The sequence below is a fragment of the Fukomys damarensis genome, unplaced genomic scaffold (genome assembly GCF_012274545.1).
Source record: "Fukomys damarensis isolate Sample0158 unplaced genomic scaffold, DMR_v1.0_HiC HiC_scaffold_20, whole genome shotgun sequence".
Lineage (NCBI taxonomy): Eukaryota > Metazoa > Chordata > Mammalia > Rodentia > Bathyergidae > Fukomys > Fukomys damarensis.
The window spans coordinates 1,879,488-1,898,269 of record NW_022900932.1 but is presented as its reverse complement, the minus strand read 5'-3'; the positions used below and the strand labels follow the sequence as shown (position 1 = coordinate 1,898,269).

Genomic DNA, 18,782 nt, shown 5'->3' with positions numbered 1-18,782 from the left:
ATTGATGATGTAAAAGTGCAAATTTCCAACAACGAATCTCATTATACTGTACACCTTAAATGTACCAATAAAATTAATTTAAAAAAACAAAATAATAAAAACTTGATGAGAAGCAAGCTTAAAAAGGCAAGTAAACACGTTTTATACATTTTGATATAATTTTGTAATTATAATTGCAAATCTAAATGTGTAGACCTTGTCATCATCCCGCTGTAACCGGTGAATGTTTGCCAGAGAAGGCCATGAGAATTGGTTGAGAAGAAGGTCCTGCTATGCTCCCTCTGAGGATTCAGTTACTTCAAATGTAAATCAAATAAAAACACAAATAATCAACTTGAGAGTTTATTTTAGAGGAGTAATCATCTGAACACAATCTCTCCACCATCACATACAGCTCCTTATGTGCCCTGCCTTGGTTTTCAGCTGCTATTTAAGTTAAAGAAAAATATCCAAAAGAAATGGAAACAAGTGCCCTCCACGAGATATGTGTACAAACGTGAAGAGTAGCATTAGCCACAAGAGGCAAACCGGGAAACAATCCTAACAGCAGCCAAGTAGTGAAGTGACAAACAAAACATCCTATGCTTATACACTGTAACACCATTCAACAACAAAAGGGTGAATGTAATTTGTGGTATTTGTTCCTTAAGGATTACAATTACTGAAGTAGATTGAACTTGGGGTTTTATTGTGGGAAAGATTTACAAAATAAAGTTATCATCTCGATCGCATGTGGAATCCTTATATTTCACGTCACTTGTCAGTTTGGGGAAAGTGTTCATGTTGAATAATTTATCCATTACTTACAATTTCATTTTTGTAAAGTTGTTCATCATATTACTATTTCTGTTGAAAAACCAGTGGGAGTATAACAAGAGATACTAACTTTGTTTCACTGGAGTCTCAGAAGGAGATTGAAAAATGGATGGTACTAAAAGTGTTTTTAAAGGAATAATGACTTCCCAACTGTCTTAGTTACTTTTCTCTCGTGGCCGAGACAAAATGCCTGACACCCAAAGTTAAAGTAGGAAGGTCTATTTGGCTTGCAGTTCGTGGAGGTTTTAGCCCACATTGGGCTGGCCCCAAGGCGGGTGGCAGAGGGATAACAGTTCAGGGCAGCGGAAGACAGCAGAGCAGCGAGGGACCTTAACAGGGAATTCTGCCCCTTTTATCTTCTTCAGACTTCTTAGGACTGCGGCACCCACACCCTTCATCCTGGTGACCTCGGAGCCAGCCCCACCATAAATCAAGCAACACTCTAGACTCAGCCTCCTCTGAGAGAGCAGGAGGCTCTGGGAACTTCTAAGCACAAATCCTAACACTAACTTCGAAAGAAGTTTTTAAGCTTGCATGCTTGACTTATTTCACTTAACATTATTGAGACAATAAAGCAAAGAGTGTTTAGAGAGACTTTAAATATTAGAGTTTTAATCCACAAAGAAGATGTCACAATCCCACATGTGTATGCACCAAACAGCTAAGTTGCAAATAAGTAAGGCTACAGCCAATAGAAATGAAAGAAAAACTAGATAAATCCACAATTACACATGAAGACTTTAGCACCTCTCTCTGAGCAATGAATAAAATAACCAAACAGAAATTCAGCAGGAATATAAAACTCAACCCCATTAATCAATAGGCTTTAATTGACACTTAAAGATTATGCTACCAAAAGGCAGCAGAATGAATATTCTTTCCAAGTGCCTCCGGAACATTGACAAAGTCATAGTGTATCCTGGGCCATAAAAGGAACCTCAGCAAAGGTTAAAGCACTGGATGCAGGCAGAGGTCTGGATGCAATGAAATTAAACTAGTGATCGACAACATATAGACAACCAGTACACTTGAAACACTTGAAAAATTGCTAGCACACTTCTAAGAAACTCCTGGGTGAAAAGGACTTCTCAAGGGAAATTAAAAATACGTTGAACTAAATGAATATGAAAATAACAACATGTCAAAATTTGTGGGACACAGCTAAAGCAGTGCTTAAAATATATTTAGAGTATACGTTGACAAAGAGTGGAGGTCAAAAATCAACAATCTGGGCTCCTACCTCAAAAAACTCGAAAAAGAAAGGAGCAAAATAACCTGATGTAAGGACAAGCAAGGAAATGACGATTCTGAAGCTATGACAAGACACACAGAAAACTTCTGTGCACGTAGCCGAGTAAAAGAAATCAGCCTGAAAAAGCTGTATATGCTATGATTATAGCTGAGAACATCCCGGAGAAGACAAAACTACAGAAACAGTAAAGAGATGAGTGGTTGGTAGGGAGGAGTCCAGAGGGAGGAAAGACGGGAGGAGTAGGCAGAACGTAGAGCATTTTTAGGTCAGGGAAAGTATCCCGCATGAAACTGAAAGAGTAGATATATGACTTTCAGTATTTATCAGAATCTATAGAGCTGTGGAACAGAGTAAGCCTAACATCTATGGGCTTTAGTGAATAATAAGTATAAATATTGCTTTATTAATTATAACAAGTTACCACATTTAGAGAGAAGATAATAATAGTAGAAACTGACTGGAGAATGTGGGAAAAGGAACGCGGAAACTCCACTTTCTCTACAATTCTTTATAAACTTAAAACCACTGCAAAAAATAAAGTGTATTAAACAGTTGTTTACTCATACGGAAGGATATGGACTTTTGAATGCCATACTTGTCTTAAGTTTTAGCGTATTCTCTATTGCTATTTCTGTCTATTTCAGAATAAAATTATATAGCTCTGCCTAGTCTATCCTCAACAGTCTACGTTCTCTTTCCATAAGTAGGAAAATGTGTCATGCATAGTAAGTTTTGGCCTGTGATTCTTGTTTTACTTCTCTTATATTTTCATCATAAGGCTGTAGAAGTTTTGAGGGAACCAGTGTAATTTACAATGTTTGTCATATTATCACCAAAGCATTTCTATTTTCCTTTGGTTTTTGTAATGACTCATTGTAGTAAAAGTTGACATCAGTGCAATGTTAAGCCGCTGGTGAATACCTGGCTAGTCAGTGATAGTCCAAGATGAGATACAAGTCTAATTCATTACAACAGCAGCTCTTTGTCAGCTATCCTACCATAAAAATAATCAATCTTCTATCTCACCAGTCAGATTAGACACATCCAGCTGCGGCTCACTGCCACTGCCGGCTGCCACCATCTGATGCCATCTTGTGCGAGGCACCGTAGGCCAACTCCAGTGGTGTTGTTCTCTGCCGATAACCTTCACTGACTGAAGACCTCTGGAGTCTTCAGTGCTAACAACCCTCAGAGCTTGTTGCTTTCTCCTCTGAAAGGACCAAGTGTACTCAATAAATAGATCATGAGCAGGTTTACAGAACTGTCAAGGCAAGTCTGCACTTCAGCAGGGCCTGGGTGGTCAGTACACTAGAGGGAGCCCTCAGGCTATATCAGAAGAGCAAGGGGAGTGCTGCTTATATACAGCTGCAGGCCGTGTCCAAGTGCAGGCCCCCGATTGGTGCAAGTCTCCTGGACAGCTCAGCTGTCATGGCTGTGATCCTGTGAGGGGCAGGGCTGAAACCTAGGAAGCCTCTGGACCGCTAGCCGTGGGGGTTGGAGGTGTGAACAATGGGCCCAGACCCTTCCTCCTTGGTCTTAGCCACACCAGGGCCTCCCTCTCCCCTCTCCAAAAAGCGGACAGTAACCGCTGACAGGGCAGGAGTGGGGGGGCTCTACACCGATAGTGGAGCCGCCCTCATGTTGGAGCCGAGGCAAGGAGAGTGCCCGCTAGAGAGCCAGGGAAGACATTGACGCACGTTGTCCCGTCCACTTGAGGGGTGCAGGAGAGGGGCTCAAAAGCCAAGCCACACCCCCTCCAGCCTGTGGGGAGGGGGGGCGGTGGAGGAAGGAGCTAGTGGGTGGGAGAGTTGGGTTCCTGTCCTCTGTCTCTACTGATTGGTGATAGATTCTGGCAATCACTTTAGAAACAAACACTGGAATAGGTTCACAGGCAAATGTTAGCTCACTGTGTTTTAGATATCCTCTCCCTCAGTTTAATGGCATATCCTGCCCCCTACCTTAATCCAGTTTTTCATCTCAAGGCACATCTCCAAACATCATACAGGTCAAAGAATAAGTCAGACTGTTCTAGCAATGGAACAAAAGTGGAAGGCAGTGCCTGTGGGCTGCCCGGTTAGTGCCGATCTTCAGTGCCCAGTCCCATTCCTGGTTAAGCCTGGTATGAGTGACTTTCATACTTGTGGAAATCCTGAGAGATTGTTCCTTCTGCTCCCCACCGTACCCCCGTCAGTTCCCGTCCATCTGTCTCATTCATTTCCAGAGGCCGAACTCCAGGATTTGAGGTTCACTCTACTGAAGATACAGGCACGTCACTGACCTAAAGGCTCAAGAACCAAAACAGATCTGGAACCTGTTGCTCAGCAGAGCTCTCTCAGAAACCAAACCAAACCCGATCCTGCTCTAGAATTACTCAGATGAGGATTTCCAGCAACAGAACTGTCAGCAGAAGCTTGAAATGAAGATAAGTTCTAATGAGCCAGGGCTTCTGATTAATTCCACAGTTTAAAATACAGTTCAACATCCAGCTCCTTCAGGACAAAAATATGACTTCTATTTCCCAGTCACCCTCACCTCAGAAGAACTAGCTCAGACGCTGGAAACTCTACCACATCCATAGAAACACTTTATTGTATTCGAAAATTGACAATTTGGAGAAACCCCAAGCGGCAAGTACATAGAAGGTATTCCCGGGCAGTAGTTAGAAAGTTACCTAACAGAGAGACTCCTTTGGGATGTATTCCAAAGGAACTGTCCAGTGATAATGAAATAATAGGAAGTAGGGATAAACAAACACAGGAAAGGGAAGCGGACAGGAGGATCAGCTGGATGTTAGACATGGACAGATCGGGGAAGATTTTTCACATCTCAAGGCACATCTCCAAACATCATACAGGTCAAAGAATAAGTCAGACTGTTCTAGCAATGGAACAAAAGTGCAAGGCAGTGCCTGTGGGCTGCCCGGTTAGTGCCGATCTTCAGTGCCCAGTCCCACTCCTGGTTAAGTCTGGTATGAGTGACTTTCATATGTGTGGAAATCCTGAGAGATTGTTCCTTCTGCTCCCCACCGTACCCCCATCTCCAAACATCATACAGGTCAAAGAATAAGTCAGACTGTTCTAGCAATGGAACAAAAGTGCAAGGCAGTGCCTGTGGGCTGCCCGGTTAGTGCCGATCTTCAGTGCCCAGTCCCACTCCTGGTTAAGTCTGGTATGAGTGACTTTCATATGTGTGGAAATCCTGAGAGATTGTTCCTTCTGCTCCCCACCGTACCCCCGTCAGTTCCCGTCCATCTGTCTCATTCATTTTCAGAGGCCGAACTCCAGGATGTGAGGTTCACTCTACTGAAGATACAGGCACGTCACTGACCTAAAGGCTCAAGAACCAAAACAGATCTGGAACCTGTTGCTCAGCAGAGCTCTCTCAGAAACCAAACCAAACCCGATCCTGCTCTAGAATTACTCAGATGAGGATTTCCAGCAACAGAACTGTCAGCAGAAGCTTGAAATGAAGATAAGTTCTAATGAGCCAGGGCTTCTGATTAATTCCACAGTTTAAAATACAGTTCAACATCCAGCTCCTTCAGGACAAAAATATGACTTCTATTTCCCAGTCACCCTCACCTCAGAAGAACTAGCTCAGACGCTGGAAACTCTACCACATCCATAGAAACACTTTATTGTATTCGAAAATTGACAATTTGGAGAAACCCCAAGCGGCAAGTACATAGAAGGTATTCCCGGGCAGTAGTTAGAAAGTTACCTAACAGAGAGACTCCTTTGGGATGTATTCCAAAGGAACTGTCCAGTGATAATGAAATAATAGGAAGTAGGGATAAACAAACACAGGAAAGGGAAGCGGACAGGAGGATCAGCTGGATGTTAGACATGGACAGATCGGGGAAGACGTCATCACACATGCCGTGTAGGGCTGCAAAATGCTGAGTTATGTGATCCTGGCAGAAGTTTCTTCATTGATCTTCTCTTTAAGAAAGGCCATCACCTGTCGTGGAACACACGCATAGTTACTAAGGAGTTTAAGATGAATTTTTTACATTCTTTCCTTCAGATATCTTCCTATTTTAATGATTTTGCTTTGCAAAAGACTTTTAATATTTATCTTCCCACTCTTAAAGGCAACATTTCCAACATGAGCTATAAACCTACACCTACTTTGCAAGTGACCATGAAAAACAGCCATTCTTCCTTTATTTTTAGGTGTTTTGAAAGCACTTTCCAGAGCAGATGATTAAAAAGGAGGACTGGTCCCTACGAGATTTCTGTCTCATGCAATGGATTTATCACAACCCCAGTGGACCCCAAATGCTCCTGAATTGATAGGACGCCTCAGGAGCATTTGTAAACCTTGAGGCCTGCATCCCTGTCGGTGAGATGCAGTATTTCCATGAGAAACAGTGGTCTTAGGTGCTGGAGATCATGTCGAAGGCTTACTAAGGTGCCATCTTCGTGTGTGTGTGTGCAGAGGGATGACAGGTCCTGAAGCTCTGGGGTACCAGGTGATGCCAGTGCCTGATTTGTTCCAGCAAAGAGAAATCTAAGAGGCACAACTTTTCCTACCCTTCTCTCTTAAAGGCATCAGATGTTTTTTTTTTCCTCTGTCCGCTTCCCTCCCTCAGTTAACTACATGTATCTTTCTCTGACCATGCCCAACCCACCTTCACGTGACTCAGAGAGGCCCTTGGCGTCCCGTGGCACTGTTTTTGTGCATGCCCTTGATGATCAAGATGGTCCCGACAAGGATGCCCACCAGGCCCACAATCAGGCCCAGGGCACACACCACATTCTCTGTGGTCTCTGGGACAGGGGATCGCTCTTCAAACTCTGAGGACAGATAAAACGGGTAGATGGTGACGAATGTAGTGAGGAATAGCACTTAGGATCAAATATAGTCAAGCAAATAGTGACCACTAAATTAAACAGAGGAGGACAGAACGGTGCACTGAGGGGGTACAGATTGAAAAGTGAAGGGAGCTGGGCAACCGGAGAACACAGCTGTGTGAACTGAGGCACATGCTATGGCCACTTCTGAGTTTGAAGGGCCAGACAGAAGCACCAGAGGAGGAAACTTTACAACGAAGAGGACCAAAGGATTCTCCATACCCCAGTGCTTGAGAAGAGGTTTATCCAAACCCAAGTGGTCCACTTGACAGTCATAGACATCTTCAATAGAGGGCAGGAAGGGGAGATAGTAGAACTTGCGGAACAGGTTGTCCTCCCTGGGTAGGAAGACGGTCTCTGACACGCCCTTGGTGACTGGCTTTCCATTTTTGAGCCATGTGGCACTGAGCACCGGAGGGGAGAACTTGTCCACAAAACAGATGAGGACATTGGGTTCTCCCTGTTCCACGGGGCCGTGGGAGAGCACGGTTACTTCAGGAGCCACTAGGAGACACAGGAAAGAAATTAGCCTTCATTCCTTCAGCTTGCCCCTCTCCCTCCTGCACTGAATTGGGTATGGAACCATCTAATGATTCTAAAGCAAAAAAGCAAAACAAAACAAAGCTACTAAACTGTGCCACAATCTCAGGTATATTGCACTAGGTACATACTAGAGCCAATACTGAGCAATGAGATATCCAGAGACCTCATTCCTGGCTCCCCATCATGGGCTCAGGGCGGTAATTTTGTGAGTGATCATGGATGAGAGACGCAAGATTTGAGCGCATCAAGAAAAGTGCAAAGTCACAAAGTTCTCAGGCTGTGGCATGAGAATTTGGGGTTTTCTTATGTTAGGGTCAGGCCTCTGGGAGGGAAGACTGTGATAATATGAGGCAATGTGCCAGAGCATGTATTTTAAAGCTCTGGATTTCAGCATCTCGGGTTACACAGAGAGAGGTACCGTTGCTGCCCGGAGTGTTGTTGGAGCGCTTCATCATGGCCCCCAGATTGGCTTTGTCCACGGCCATATTGGCCAATGCACCCTGCGCCTCAAAGCTGGCATACTGTCCAAACTCTTCCAGGCGCCAGACCGTCTGCTCCTTTTTTATGTCCACATGGAAAATCTCATCACCATCGAAGTCAAACATAAATTCTCCTGCTTCATCAGGGGACAAGTAGAATTCTGCCTGGATGATCTTGTGTTCCTCTGAAACACAGAAAAGGGAGTTAGAGAAGAATCAGGAGAGGCAACGAAGGAGATTCTACATGGATGTGGACCGGATGTGAAGGAGAGAGGAGAAACCAAACGGAACAGAGCAGAGTGGCGAGGAGGGATGAGAGAAAAGAGGGGTCTGGCTGATGGACTTTGCCCTGAACCAAGCTGATAGGGAAGAAATGAGGAAGTCAGCATCATTAAGAGGGTGGGCTGAAGGAGATGACAAGAAAAGTTCAGTCTCATGACACTGTGAATGGGCTCCATGTTACCAGCTGAGAAATGCTTTTCTGTTTAGAAACTCAGCAACAGCCCCTAAGGGAAAGATATTCTCTCACTCTGCTTTACCCAGGCATTAAATACAGTTAGGGAGGAACTCCAGAGCATCTTTCTCTCAAAGTGGTGCTGACAAGAGGATCGGGCCTTGAACAGTCTGAAGTTCATTGTTTGAACTCTGGAATCGAATAAAATTTGAACACTTGGGCCAGGAATTTAGATCAGTGGTAGAGCACTTGCTTAGCATGAGTTCATCCCCAGCACTGCAAAACAAGACCAGAAAAAAAAAAACTTTCAATTCTTACTTACTTACTTAGTGATCTTGAGCAAATTATTCTACCTACTTGTGTTTTATTTTCTAATTATACTTCTGCTGAGTTTTGATTCTGCCATGGGCTTGGTTTTAAAATTTAATGAAATGCAAAGTAAGTTCTTAGCGTAAGGCTTCCAGCAAGTACTGTTCACAGATTAGGGTCAGAAACTGATTCATATTTAAGGATCAGACAAATATAACTGGGGCTCGAGGCACCCAGGGAGTTAAGGCTGAGACCTTACCATGGTCTAGAACACCCACTTCCTGCAGTCCAAACCCACACTGTTGATACTTCTGTGAGGAAGGTCAGTCTGGATCGATGGACCTTGGTAACCTGACCTTTCTTTTAACACTTCCTATATTAAGACTGTCATCATGAGACATATTCTGATTACTACTGAGTATAACCAATATCAAGAGAATAATCAACTTGCAAAAGAAAATCTACAACTGGAGGGTGTGCGGCCTCCATGGTGTGTGTGAATGAGAGGGGGAAGATTTCTGTGCTTAATCTTCGGAGAAAAAGTGAGGGACTCTGATATTTGACTACATATTGATAAACCCAGAAATTCATTTAACATTTTGGATTTATGTGCAAACATAGATTCCCTGTTAATTCCCATTGCAAGGGAAGAACCTTTACCCTTTTTAGGTAAGCATGGCCACATCAGGCTACCTGCGGGCCTGCAATGGCCTCATGGATCTGTAAGCTGAGTTATCTCTTTGTTTCCATCCTAGCTGCAGACACGCACAGAGTCCCTCAGGGTGAAGATATTTTCTCATAGTACATAGTTACAACAGCACAGACGTGTGCTCCACGGATGGCAGAGAATAGTATCAGGCTCTCTACTTATTCATTTTTCTGCTCTCTTATTAGGAGGCGGAAAGGAGTTGGAGGGAGAGGAAGGAAAAGGGAAAAATAAGAATTAAGATATACCTTGTACAGGAACAAATTCCATATGAAGAATGTGACCACTACGTATATCTAAATTGTACAAATAAACTCAACTAACGAACAAATTTCACGTGAAAGCCACTGTCACATGGAGTGGGGAACGAGATAGCTATCACTGTCCCAACACAGTAAATTAGGTGAAGTTAATATCAGCATGCCTGTCTCCTCCCCTCCTGTGTGCAGATTGTTGATTTTTAGTCCTTTTTCTTCCTAGGGACCCTCCATACAATGTCTGTGGTGAAAGTATGTTGACAGAATTTAATGCCAAAAACTATCAAATTAAGCTAAGAAAGTCTCATGCTTTTTCTCATTTAATCCTAACAAAATTATTACAGTTTAAAAACTTTATAAGCACAGTAAAAGTTACACTTGCTACTGTCTGTTGGGATATGTTCCCATCTGGCAAGCTTGGCTTATATCAGATCAATGGTCCCAATCAAGTACCAGCTCAGTCTTGCTGCTCTAAAATAAACTGGACTCATTTCAATTTGTGGTGAGGAAAGGACACCATCAAACCGCCATTTATCCAATTTCTTGCCTTTTTTTTCTGAGACAGGGCCTTGCTCTGTAATCCAGGCTAGACTTGAACTCACTCTGCAGCCGAGGCTGGCCTAGGACTTACCTGATCCTCCCTCCACCTCCTGGGATCACAGGTGTATGCCACCACATCCAGCCAGCAGCAGTTTTTAAACCTTCAGATTTAGACCATGTAACGCCTGCCACACTCTCACGCCAGAGGTGACCTACAAATCCCCACACTTCATTTCCCCGAAGGCTAACTGGGCATTGTCCCTAGTCTTGATTCTCTCAGCACCTACCTTTGATAGCCCATGATTTCTGAGGCCACGTCAGGAGAGCTATGAAGAAAACTTCTAACACCAGGACTCCATTTACAGCCATTCTCCTCTTGGATGTTCTAATGGGAGTCAGTAGAGCTCACAATCAAGTCAGAACAGGAGAGAATAAAAGAAAAGAAGGTTAAAATGCAAATCAGTTGAGAGTTAGCCAATCAGAAAAAAACATTTGCGATGACACATCTGTTGCCAGGGAGAGAGTTCTTGCAAAAGGTTCAGGACAGGAGTGGGTCTAATGAACTGTGACTTCATTAGATGAAGAAGTATAATCCTTAAACAAACAGAACAAAAAGGCCGGGCTTTTTAGATATTAATCAACCTCTCAGTCTCTCATCTCTACCCCAGTTCTAGGACGGGATCTACCTGAAGCATACTGGTGAGAACAGATAGAATCCACGGGGACATCCTAAAGTGAGAGTTAAATACAAACCCTGAGTTTGGGCTGTGACAGAGGAGGAATTATTTTTAAGGATGATGAATCAGCTCAAGTGAAACTTATTTGTCAAATCACGGGGGAGACGTGAATTTCGGCCTTAAGGGGCTGTTTACCGCTTCATCCCACGCAGTCTCCGACCAGCAATCTGTGCCCTTAGGATTCAAAACACTGTGCTCTGTTTAGAGAAAAGTGGATGGAAAAACTCTGAGCCCCAACACTCCCAAAGTTGGAGAGCGGGGAGAGCTACTCCTTGGAACATGGGCAGACATTTCTAGAGCAGTGGGCGGTGAAGGAAGAGGGGTGCTCTGACCCTGACTCTGCTACGGACTGGAGGGTCTCTAGCGTGAGGATCTGACCTGCGGAACCGACCTCCCTTGGGCCCTCAAATCACCGAGTAAACTGTGCAGAGCTTACTTACGGGTCGCTAAATTTAGAGCCTGCGGGAGGCTGTACCTTTCCTTCACCCGGGGCGGAAGTTTATAACCCCTCTTCTCCTGTAATGTAGCTGTTAAATGTATAATCCAAAGGACACGTTTTGACTTTTCCGGAATTCTGGAAGTTAGGAGGCACGGCATTCTGTTTCTGAATAGAAGGAAAACATTAAGCTGCACAAAGAAAGGACTGAAATTCCAGTACTTCTGAGATGGAGCAGCCTGGTAGTGAGGTGACCCATCAGACCGTGAGTTGGTCATGGCCCTTCTGCTTGGGCTAGATTTCCACACTGGTGTCGAGGTCTTACTCTTTCAGAAAGCTTTCCTTACAAACTTTGAGAGCAAGCATGCTATACATTGTTGTTTATGTGTTCACATCCAAGGGCTTTCAACATCCTCCAATGTTAAGTCCTAGATCACTAAAAGGAGACCCAAAGTACAGTTCTTCCCTAAGATTATTCAGTTATAAATTTCCTGAAAGCAAGGGAATGGGCCAAGTGAGAGTTTACAGTGTCCTGCGTGATTTTTGCATATGATTTCCTCTTTCAGAACAAAAATAAAGCAGTCCAATTTTTCTATCCCCCCTTTACTGGTTGCCATAATGCCGTGTTATTAAAGGTATGTATCAGTACATGGCAAATTCAAAGACATTTTACCTGTTGTAATAGCACCTCCAACCCGAGGAGTTTCCCAGCAACTTATGATATTGTTTAGTCCCAGAGCACTGATTGGTTCTGCTCATGAGATTGCTAAACTTGGGAGAATTTAGAAAAGACTTTCAGTTCTCCTTTTGCGTAAAGATGAGAAGTTTCCATTTGAACAGGACTCATGGTTTCCTGTTCTCCCAAACTCTAGCTTCCTGTGTGTTTGAGGGGATTTCTGCTAACACCTGAATGACATCTCCTGGATGGCATTAAATGGTGAAAAGCAACTGTACCAGTCTGAGTTCAATTGGGAAATGGTAAGCCCTATAAACACTCTGTGAGAAATCAGTGTAAGGAATCCGAGTCCTGCCTTGAAACTCTTAGGAACTCTGGACGAGCACAGGTCAGTGCAGACCCCTAACTTTAAGAGGTCAGGAACCTGTGAGAAGCCCCTTCTGGTGGCACCATTTCCCTGGAGCCCTCCAGGAGTGCATGCTGCTGAGGATGTCACCCGTCTTCTGCTAAAACTCACATTGTGAAACGCTTGGGTCCACATTATTAAATGACTTCATCCTCACGTTACCTCCTTGATGTCATAATCCCAAGTCTCACTGGGAAAATATATGTTCAGAAACTTGGAGCAAGAAAAACCAAGGAAGCACAAATATTTTTGCTTCTTTTCTCCAAGATATAAAGAGGACCTTAAAAACAAATGGGAATTTTATAAAAGGGCAATTGTACATAATGGTCTCTATGTGTCTCTCTATCAACTATCTCCCCAATCTACCTGCCCATCACCTCCTTCTGATTCTCCTACAGTGCCAAGTCTAAAGCCGGAGGAAATGCTCTTTCGGAGCCCTAGGTTAGGACTTGGGAATGAGAGGTCTTCCACCCTGGGCCCAGACCGGTCAGGGACCTCAGTACTTTGTGTGATTTGAGTTCTGAGGGCCTCTGTCGCTGTTTTAGCTTCTCCTGCCCGCCCACTTCCGTCTGCACTCTGGCCTTACGATCCTCCCGGTTGAGGATTTCCACCAGAGATCCAAGAGGACACTCTCCGGGCCTTTCTTTCCCAACTCTCCACAAAGCAACTTTCTTATTCTCTGCTCCTTCTCCACATCCTAAGAGGTGGCAGAATCTAGTCTGTTGAAATGATCTCCATCAGAACCCAAACCGGGAACTGCTGATATCAGCAACCACACCAGGGTGGCAGGTTATGACCGTTTTATCATGTGACAGTGATTTTATAGAATTCAGATGCAGTTTTGTGAAAATCATTGCCAGTACCAATGGCTTAAAGCAATTCCACTGTGTTTTCTTCAGAATTTCCAGTCTTATATTTAGGTCTTTGATCCACTTTGAACCGATTGGTTTTTTCACGGGGTGTGAGAGACAGAGGTCAGGTTTGGATTTGCACGTGTTGACGTGGTTTTCCCGACAGCCTTTGTTGAAAATCTTGTCCTCTCTCCGACATATGCTTTTGACAACTTTGTTAAAAATCAAATGGCTGTAAAAGCATAAATTTAGTTCTGAAATTTCTGTTCTGTTCTGTTTGTCTACATATCTGATTTTATGCCGATACTCTTGTTTACCATGACCGTAGCGTGCTTTAACAAAAGGTGATATCTCTAACTTCATTCTCTTTTCTTAAGATTACTTTGGTTGTGGTATTTTGTGCTTTCATATGAGTTTTAGAGTAGATTTTTTTCTGTGAAGAATATCCTTGGGATTTTGAGTGGGACGGCACTGATTTGTGGATAGCTTTGGATAATATGGAAATTTTAACAATATTAATTTTACCAATCCATGAATACAGGAGGATAGGAGGTCTTTCCACTTCTTTTCTTCAATTTTTTTCTTTAGTGTTTTATAATTTTCATCACGGAGTTCTTCCATTTCTTTGCATTTATTCCCGAGGGTGGGTGAGTGTGGGGGTGGGGGTGGGTGGGATTGCTTTCATGGTTCCTCATCAAGTTTATGATTAATGTGTGAAAAAGCTACTAATTTTCTTTGTTGATTTTTCTATACTGCTACATTGCTGAATTTGTTTATCAGTTCCATCAGTTTTTGGTGGAGTCTTAAGTTTTTCAATATATGGAATGTAATCATCTGCAAACAGGGATAATTTATATATGGCCTTGTATTTCCTTATCTTAACTAATTGCCCTGGATAACATTTCTAGCGCTATGGTGAATAAAAGCAACAACAGTGGGCACCTTTGTGTTGGCCCTGCGACTAGAAGAAGAACTTTGAGCTTTTCCCCATTTTCAATGACATTGGCTATGGGTTTGCCATATGCAGCCTTGATTGTGTTACAACATGACCCTTCCATACCTAATTTGTTCAGACTTTTACCTGGAAGGGATGTTGGATTTTTTCAAATATTATATCATGTATTGAGATGCTGATAGGATTTTTGTGCTTTTTGTGTTTATGTGATGTATTATGTTTATTGGCTTATGTTTGTTGAACCATCCTTGCATCCTTGGTGTGAAACCAACTCGGTCATGGGGTGTGATCTTTCTGATGCGCTGGTAATGTCAGTTTGCTCGCATATTTTTAAGGAGTTTAACGTCTCTGTTCATCAGGAATATTGGTCTATAATTTTCTCTTTGGTTGTGTCCTTGCCAGATTTGGTAACAAGGTAATGCTGATCTTGTTGAAAGCTTCAAGGGGTTCTCCTGCTTTTAATTCCATGAGTAGTTTGAGAAACATTCCTGTCAGTTATTGTTTGAAAGTTTGCTGAATTTGGTAGCAAATTCATCTATTCACAGGCTTTTCTTTGTTGAGAGATGATTTAGTACTGATTCAACCCCATTACTTGTTATTGGTCTATTTAGGGCTTTTTTTTTTATGTCCTTTTCATTCAGGTTTGGTAGGTCATTTGTGTCCGGATGTTTGGTAATTTCTTCTGAATTTTCCAAGTTGTTAGTATATAGTTTTTCAAAATAATCCCTAGTGCTAATATGTTGAAGATAATTGGTATCACAACACCATCAATGTTTTCATAAACAAAATATATTTTATCTCTATAAATATTTGGGGTTTCACTAGTTTCTTGTATCAGCGTTTTACAGTTTCTACTGCAGGAACATTATCTTTTGGTTCAGTTCATCTCTAAGTCTGTCACATCTTTATTGCTAGTGTAATATCATTTTCAAAAAATTATGCGCAGTATTCTGCTGCTGCTATACAGAATTTAAATTATGTGTTTTTTTTAACTCTGTTATCATTAACTTTACTTTTTCCTAGGCATTTTAATAGCATTCCCAGGATTTTCTGTGTAAGCATTCAAGCTCTGAAGGCTGTAATTTTCTTTATCTCTTTTGCCAAAAAGCATCTGAAATTGTGTAAAATCTGCTTGACTTCAACTAATTTTTAAATAACATTAAATTGAAATGTAAAGTCAGCTCAATTTTTGAGGCTGGAACACTTAAAATTAGCATAATTTATATTAAATTATAGTTAACTGGTTTATAGGATCATGAAACCAAATGGTCATAAATTGTGTCCTTAGTCCAGGTTATATCAGTTTCAGTGGCCACCACACTCCATGTGGCAGTTTTCCTTTCTCTCTCTTAATCCATCGCTCTTTGTTCTCTACGTGTCTCCAAGTACGTTTTCCCCTAATAATGAAAATATCACGTGCCCAGTAATATTCCCACCTCCTGCCCGCACCGACCTCAATGAAATATGAACCGGTCATTCCTGTACTACATTTCACTCACTTCCCCTCCGTGAGGAATTTTTGGCTTCTTCATAGTTGTTCAATTGCTATACTTTTAAGGCCTCTGTTTTCTACTCATAAAACTGCAGGTGACTTTGAGAGCAGGATTCGCCCTCTTTTGCGCACGTTCCCTTAGGAGTACCTGGCGAGGACGCTCGCTAACAGTGGATGAGTCGAAGCTGAGGAAACAGGCTCTTCCCCTCCCTGTGCCCTCTCCTCCCACCACTTCGGGTGGTGTAGACGGGGAAATTCCCCTAGGAGATTGACGCAGGTTCGGTGGCAGGGGACATTTTTCTTCGCCTTCCTTCTGTCGTCTCTGAACGGAGTTTTACACAAAAAACATGATTTGTGTACTTTTTGTGAAAGTACAAATTTGAGAAAGGAAGAGATTGGACGTTAAGATTTAGGACGTTTTATGTAAATGAGGCTCAAAGTGTATAATTGATAATGTGAAATAGGAAGAAAAGGGCTACAGGAGTAGGGGAAGTGGGAAGGGTAGGGGAAAGGAAAGAAGGGAAGTGAAAAAATATGAGAAAAGGAAAAAATGGAAATAAAATCTTTGTAAATAGGGAAGGGGGAGGGGTGAAAGGAGAGCCGGGGAGTGGGGAAAAAATAAGAACCAAGATACATCATATAAAGGTACAAGATCCCATGATCAATGCAACTGTACTGTGTACCTAAAATGTACCAGTAAACTTGATTTTTAAAAAAAGATTTGGGACTTTTCGGAGCACAACTGGGTCTTTCCCTAATTCCAGTCTCTGGCGTCTCAAAGCCACGCACTTTCGTGGGCAAGCTTGCCATCTAGTGGCCATGTGCGAAACGGCAGCCTCCCTGTCGTAAAGAGCTGGGCTGGCAGAAGGCCGCCGCGGACCGCAGGGAGCAACTGCCCTCCTGGGTGAGTTCTCTGCTCCATGGAATACACCGGCTTCTGGTGAGCTGACCTGAGGCTCCCAAGGCTTCTTTCCATCCGGTGCCCAAGAGTAGGAGCCGTCGTCTGCGTTTGTGCAGAAGTAAAGAATGTTCTAGTTACTTCTGGCCTCGTGTCTGTCTTACTCTCTTTTTCTTACCTTCTTTCTTTCTAAGATTCCCCACTCCCAATAAAAGCACACCTAGCAGCTAAATCGAGATTTCCTATGGTGTCTTTTTTCTCATCCTACCTTTTAAGGAATATCTAATGTGAACAGTGTACATATTATCACTATTTAATTTCATGAAACAGGACATTGAGACTCGGGAATCGACTGATTTATCCAAAGTAAAGTTTGCCCAAATTCACGGAAATTTTTGAATCAAATATCAGACGTCCTATGCCTTTATCACCCACTGGGTGAGGGAGGCACGAACGTGGGTCACTCGCGCAGCAACTTTTGGGAAAAAGAAGCCTCCCTGAGTGGATCCCGTCTTGGAGAAAAGGACCCGGGTGAAGACCTGCGGTGTCTCTGCTGCCCTCTGCTGGTCGCACACATGCGCTGTCCTCCTGTTCTCCCTCAGGTCTCCAGATCTTCCTTCCTTCCTTCCTTCCTCCCACCTCAGGGCTGGTAGCATTTATCCGCGCTGCCTCACCTGGGTGTGGACTCGGACCGGAGTGGCAAAGAGACTGCGTCTCCTTCTTGTCTTCCGCGTCCACAGAACGGGCACCTATAGCAAATCGCACCTCCTGGGACACAGGTCTCATTTCGAAATCGGTGGACCTGGGAGAACGCGTGCACGGATGCTCTGGGAGGGGAATCGCACACTCAGGTGAAGCCTCTTTATGGAGTCCACTGGGGTCCGCGCGATGGGCCATAAACAAACATCCAGATACGGACGTTGACCCGGACCAACCCGGTACTGTGTACATCATCGGGGGCCCAAAAGGTGTGTGACTTCCACACCATGAATTCTGCTGTGAAAAGTTCGTCTATTTTAGTATCACTCGTTTTCGTTTTTCCGTCCCAAACTGTGGCGTCTTGGGGAGAGGAGCTACGAGGGCCAAAGGGGAGCGGCCGGCTCTTCCGAAGACGGAGACTGCGGCCCGTTAATGCTGAACTGCTTTCCCCTCCTCCCCAAACCCGCCGTCCTCCGTCCCGAGCAACGTCCTTTCCGGACCGAAGGAGAGGAGGAGACCCTCGGGTGGGCGCGGCGACCTCCCCTTCGACGGGCCGAGCACGGACGGCTTGTGACCACGGAGGGCTCAAAACTTGTCTTTCGGTCTCAGCCCGAAACGCGAACCTCGGACTGCGGTAAACATCGCTCTTGGAGCGGCCGGCTCTTCCGAAGACGGAGACTGCGGCCCGTTAATGCTGAACTGCTTTCCCCTCCTCCCCAAACCCGCCGTCCTCCGTCCCGAGCAACGTCCTTTCCGGACCGAAGAGGAGGAGGAGACCCTCGGGTGGGCGCGGCGACCTCCCCTTCGACGGGCCGACGGGCCGAGCACGGACGCCTTGTGACCACGGAGGGCTCAAAACGCTCTTCCGAAGACGGAGACTGCGGCCCGTTAATGCTGAACTGCTTTCCCCTCCTCCCCAAACCCGCCGTCCTCCGTCCCGAGCAACGTCCTTTCCGGACCGAAGAGGAGGAGGAGACCCTCGGGTGGGCGCGGCGACCTCCCCTTCGACGGGCCGACGGGCCGAGCACGGACGCCTTGTGACCACGGAGGGCTCAAAACTTGTCCTGTCTCAGACCGAAACGCGAACCTCGGACTGCGGTAAACATCGCTCCGGAGGGCTCTTGAGACCGCGAGAGCGCAGCCGCGGACCCCTCGCATCCGAGTAAGCCGGGCTTCGGGGCAATGAACGCCGAGGAAAATCCGACGGCCGGAGGAGCACACACGGGTGCCCAGAGCCGGGCCGCCTGGCCTCTGTGCCCAGATACTACGCCGAGAAGCTAATCAAAGTGGTCTGGGTAAGCGTCTGGGAGTAATTAACCCCTCTGTTATCCAGCAGAAGATTTAAAAAGTAAAAGGGCAGTACAGTAGGCCACGGGACCTTGACCCTCGGGTCCGCCGGGAGAGGCCCTTCCTGCCCGGG

General features: G+C 44.5%; 1 protein-coding gene across 1 annotated transcript; it reads right to left on the bottom strand.

The window, feature by feature from the left end:
• Nucleotides 1-5,709: 5,709 nt before the first annotated feature.
• LOC104848002 (mamu class II histocompatibility antigen, DR alpha chain) lies at nt 5,710-10,636 on the bottom strand. Its single transcript, XM_010603672.3, has 5 exons — nt 10,500-10,636; nt 7,886-8,131; nt 7,147-7,428; nt 6,702-6,867; nt 5,710-6,028 (listed from the first exon to the last, which is right to left on the bottom strand). Exons 1-4 carry the CDS (start codon nt 10,579-10,581, stop codon nt 6,713-6,715), a joined length of 765 nt encoding a protein of 254 aa, XP_010601974.1. The 5' UTR covers nt 10,582-10,636; the 3' UTR covers nt 5,710-6,028; nt 6,702-6,712.
• Nucleotides 10,637-18,782: the final 8,146 nt, after the last annotated feature.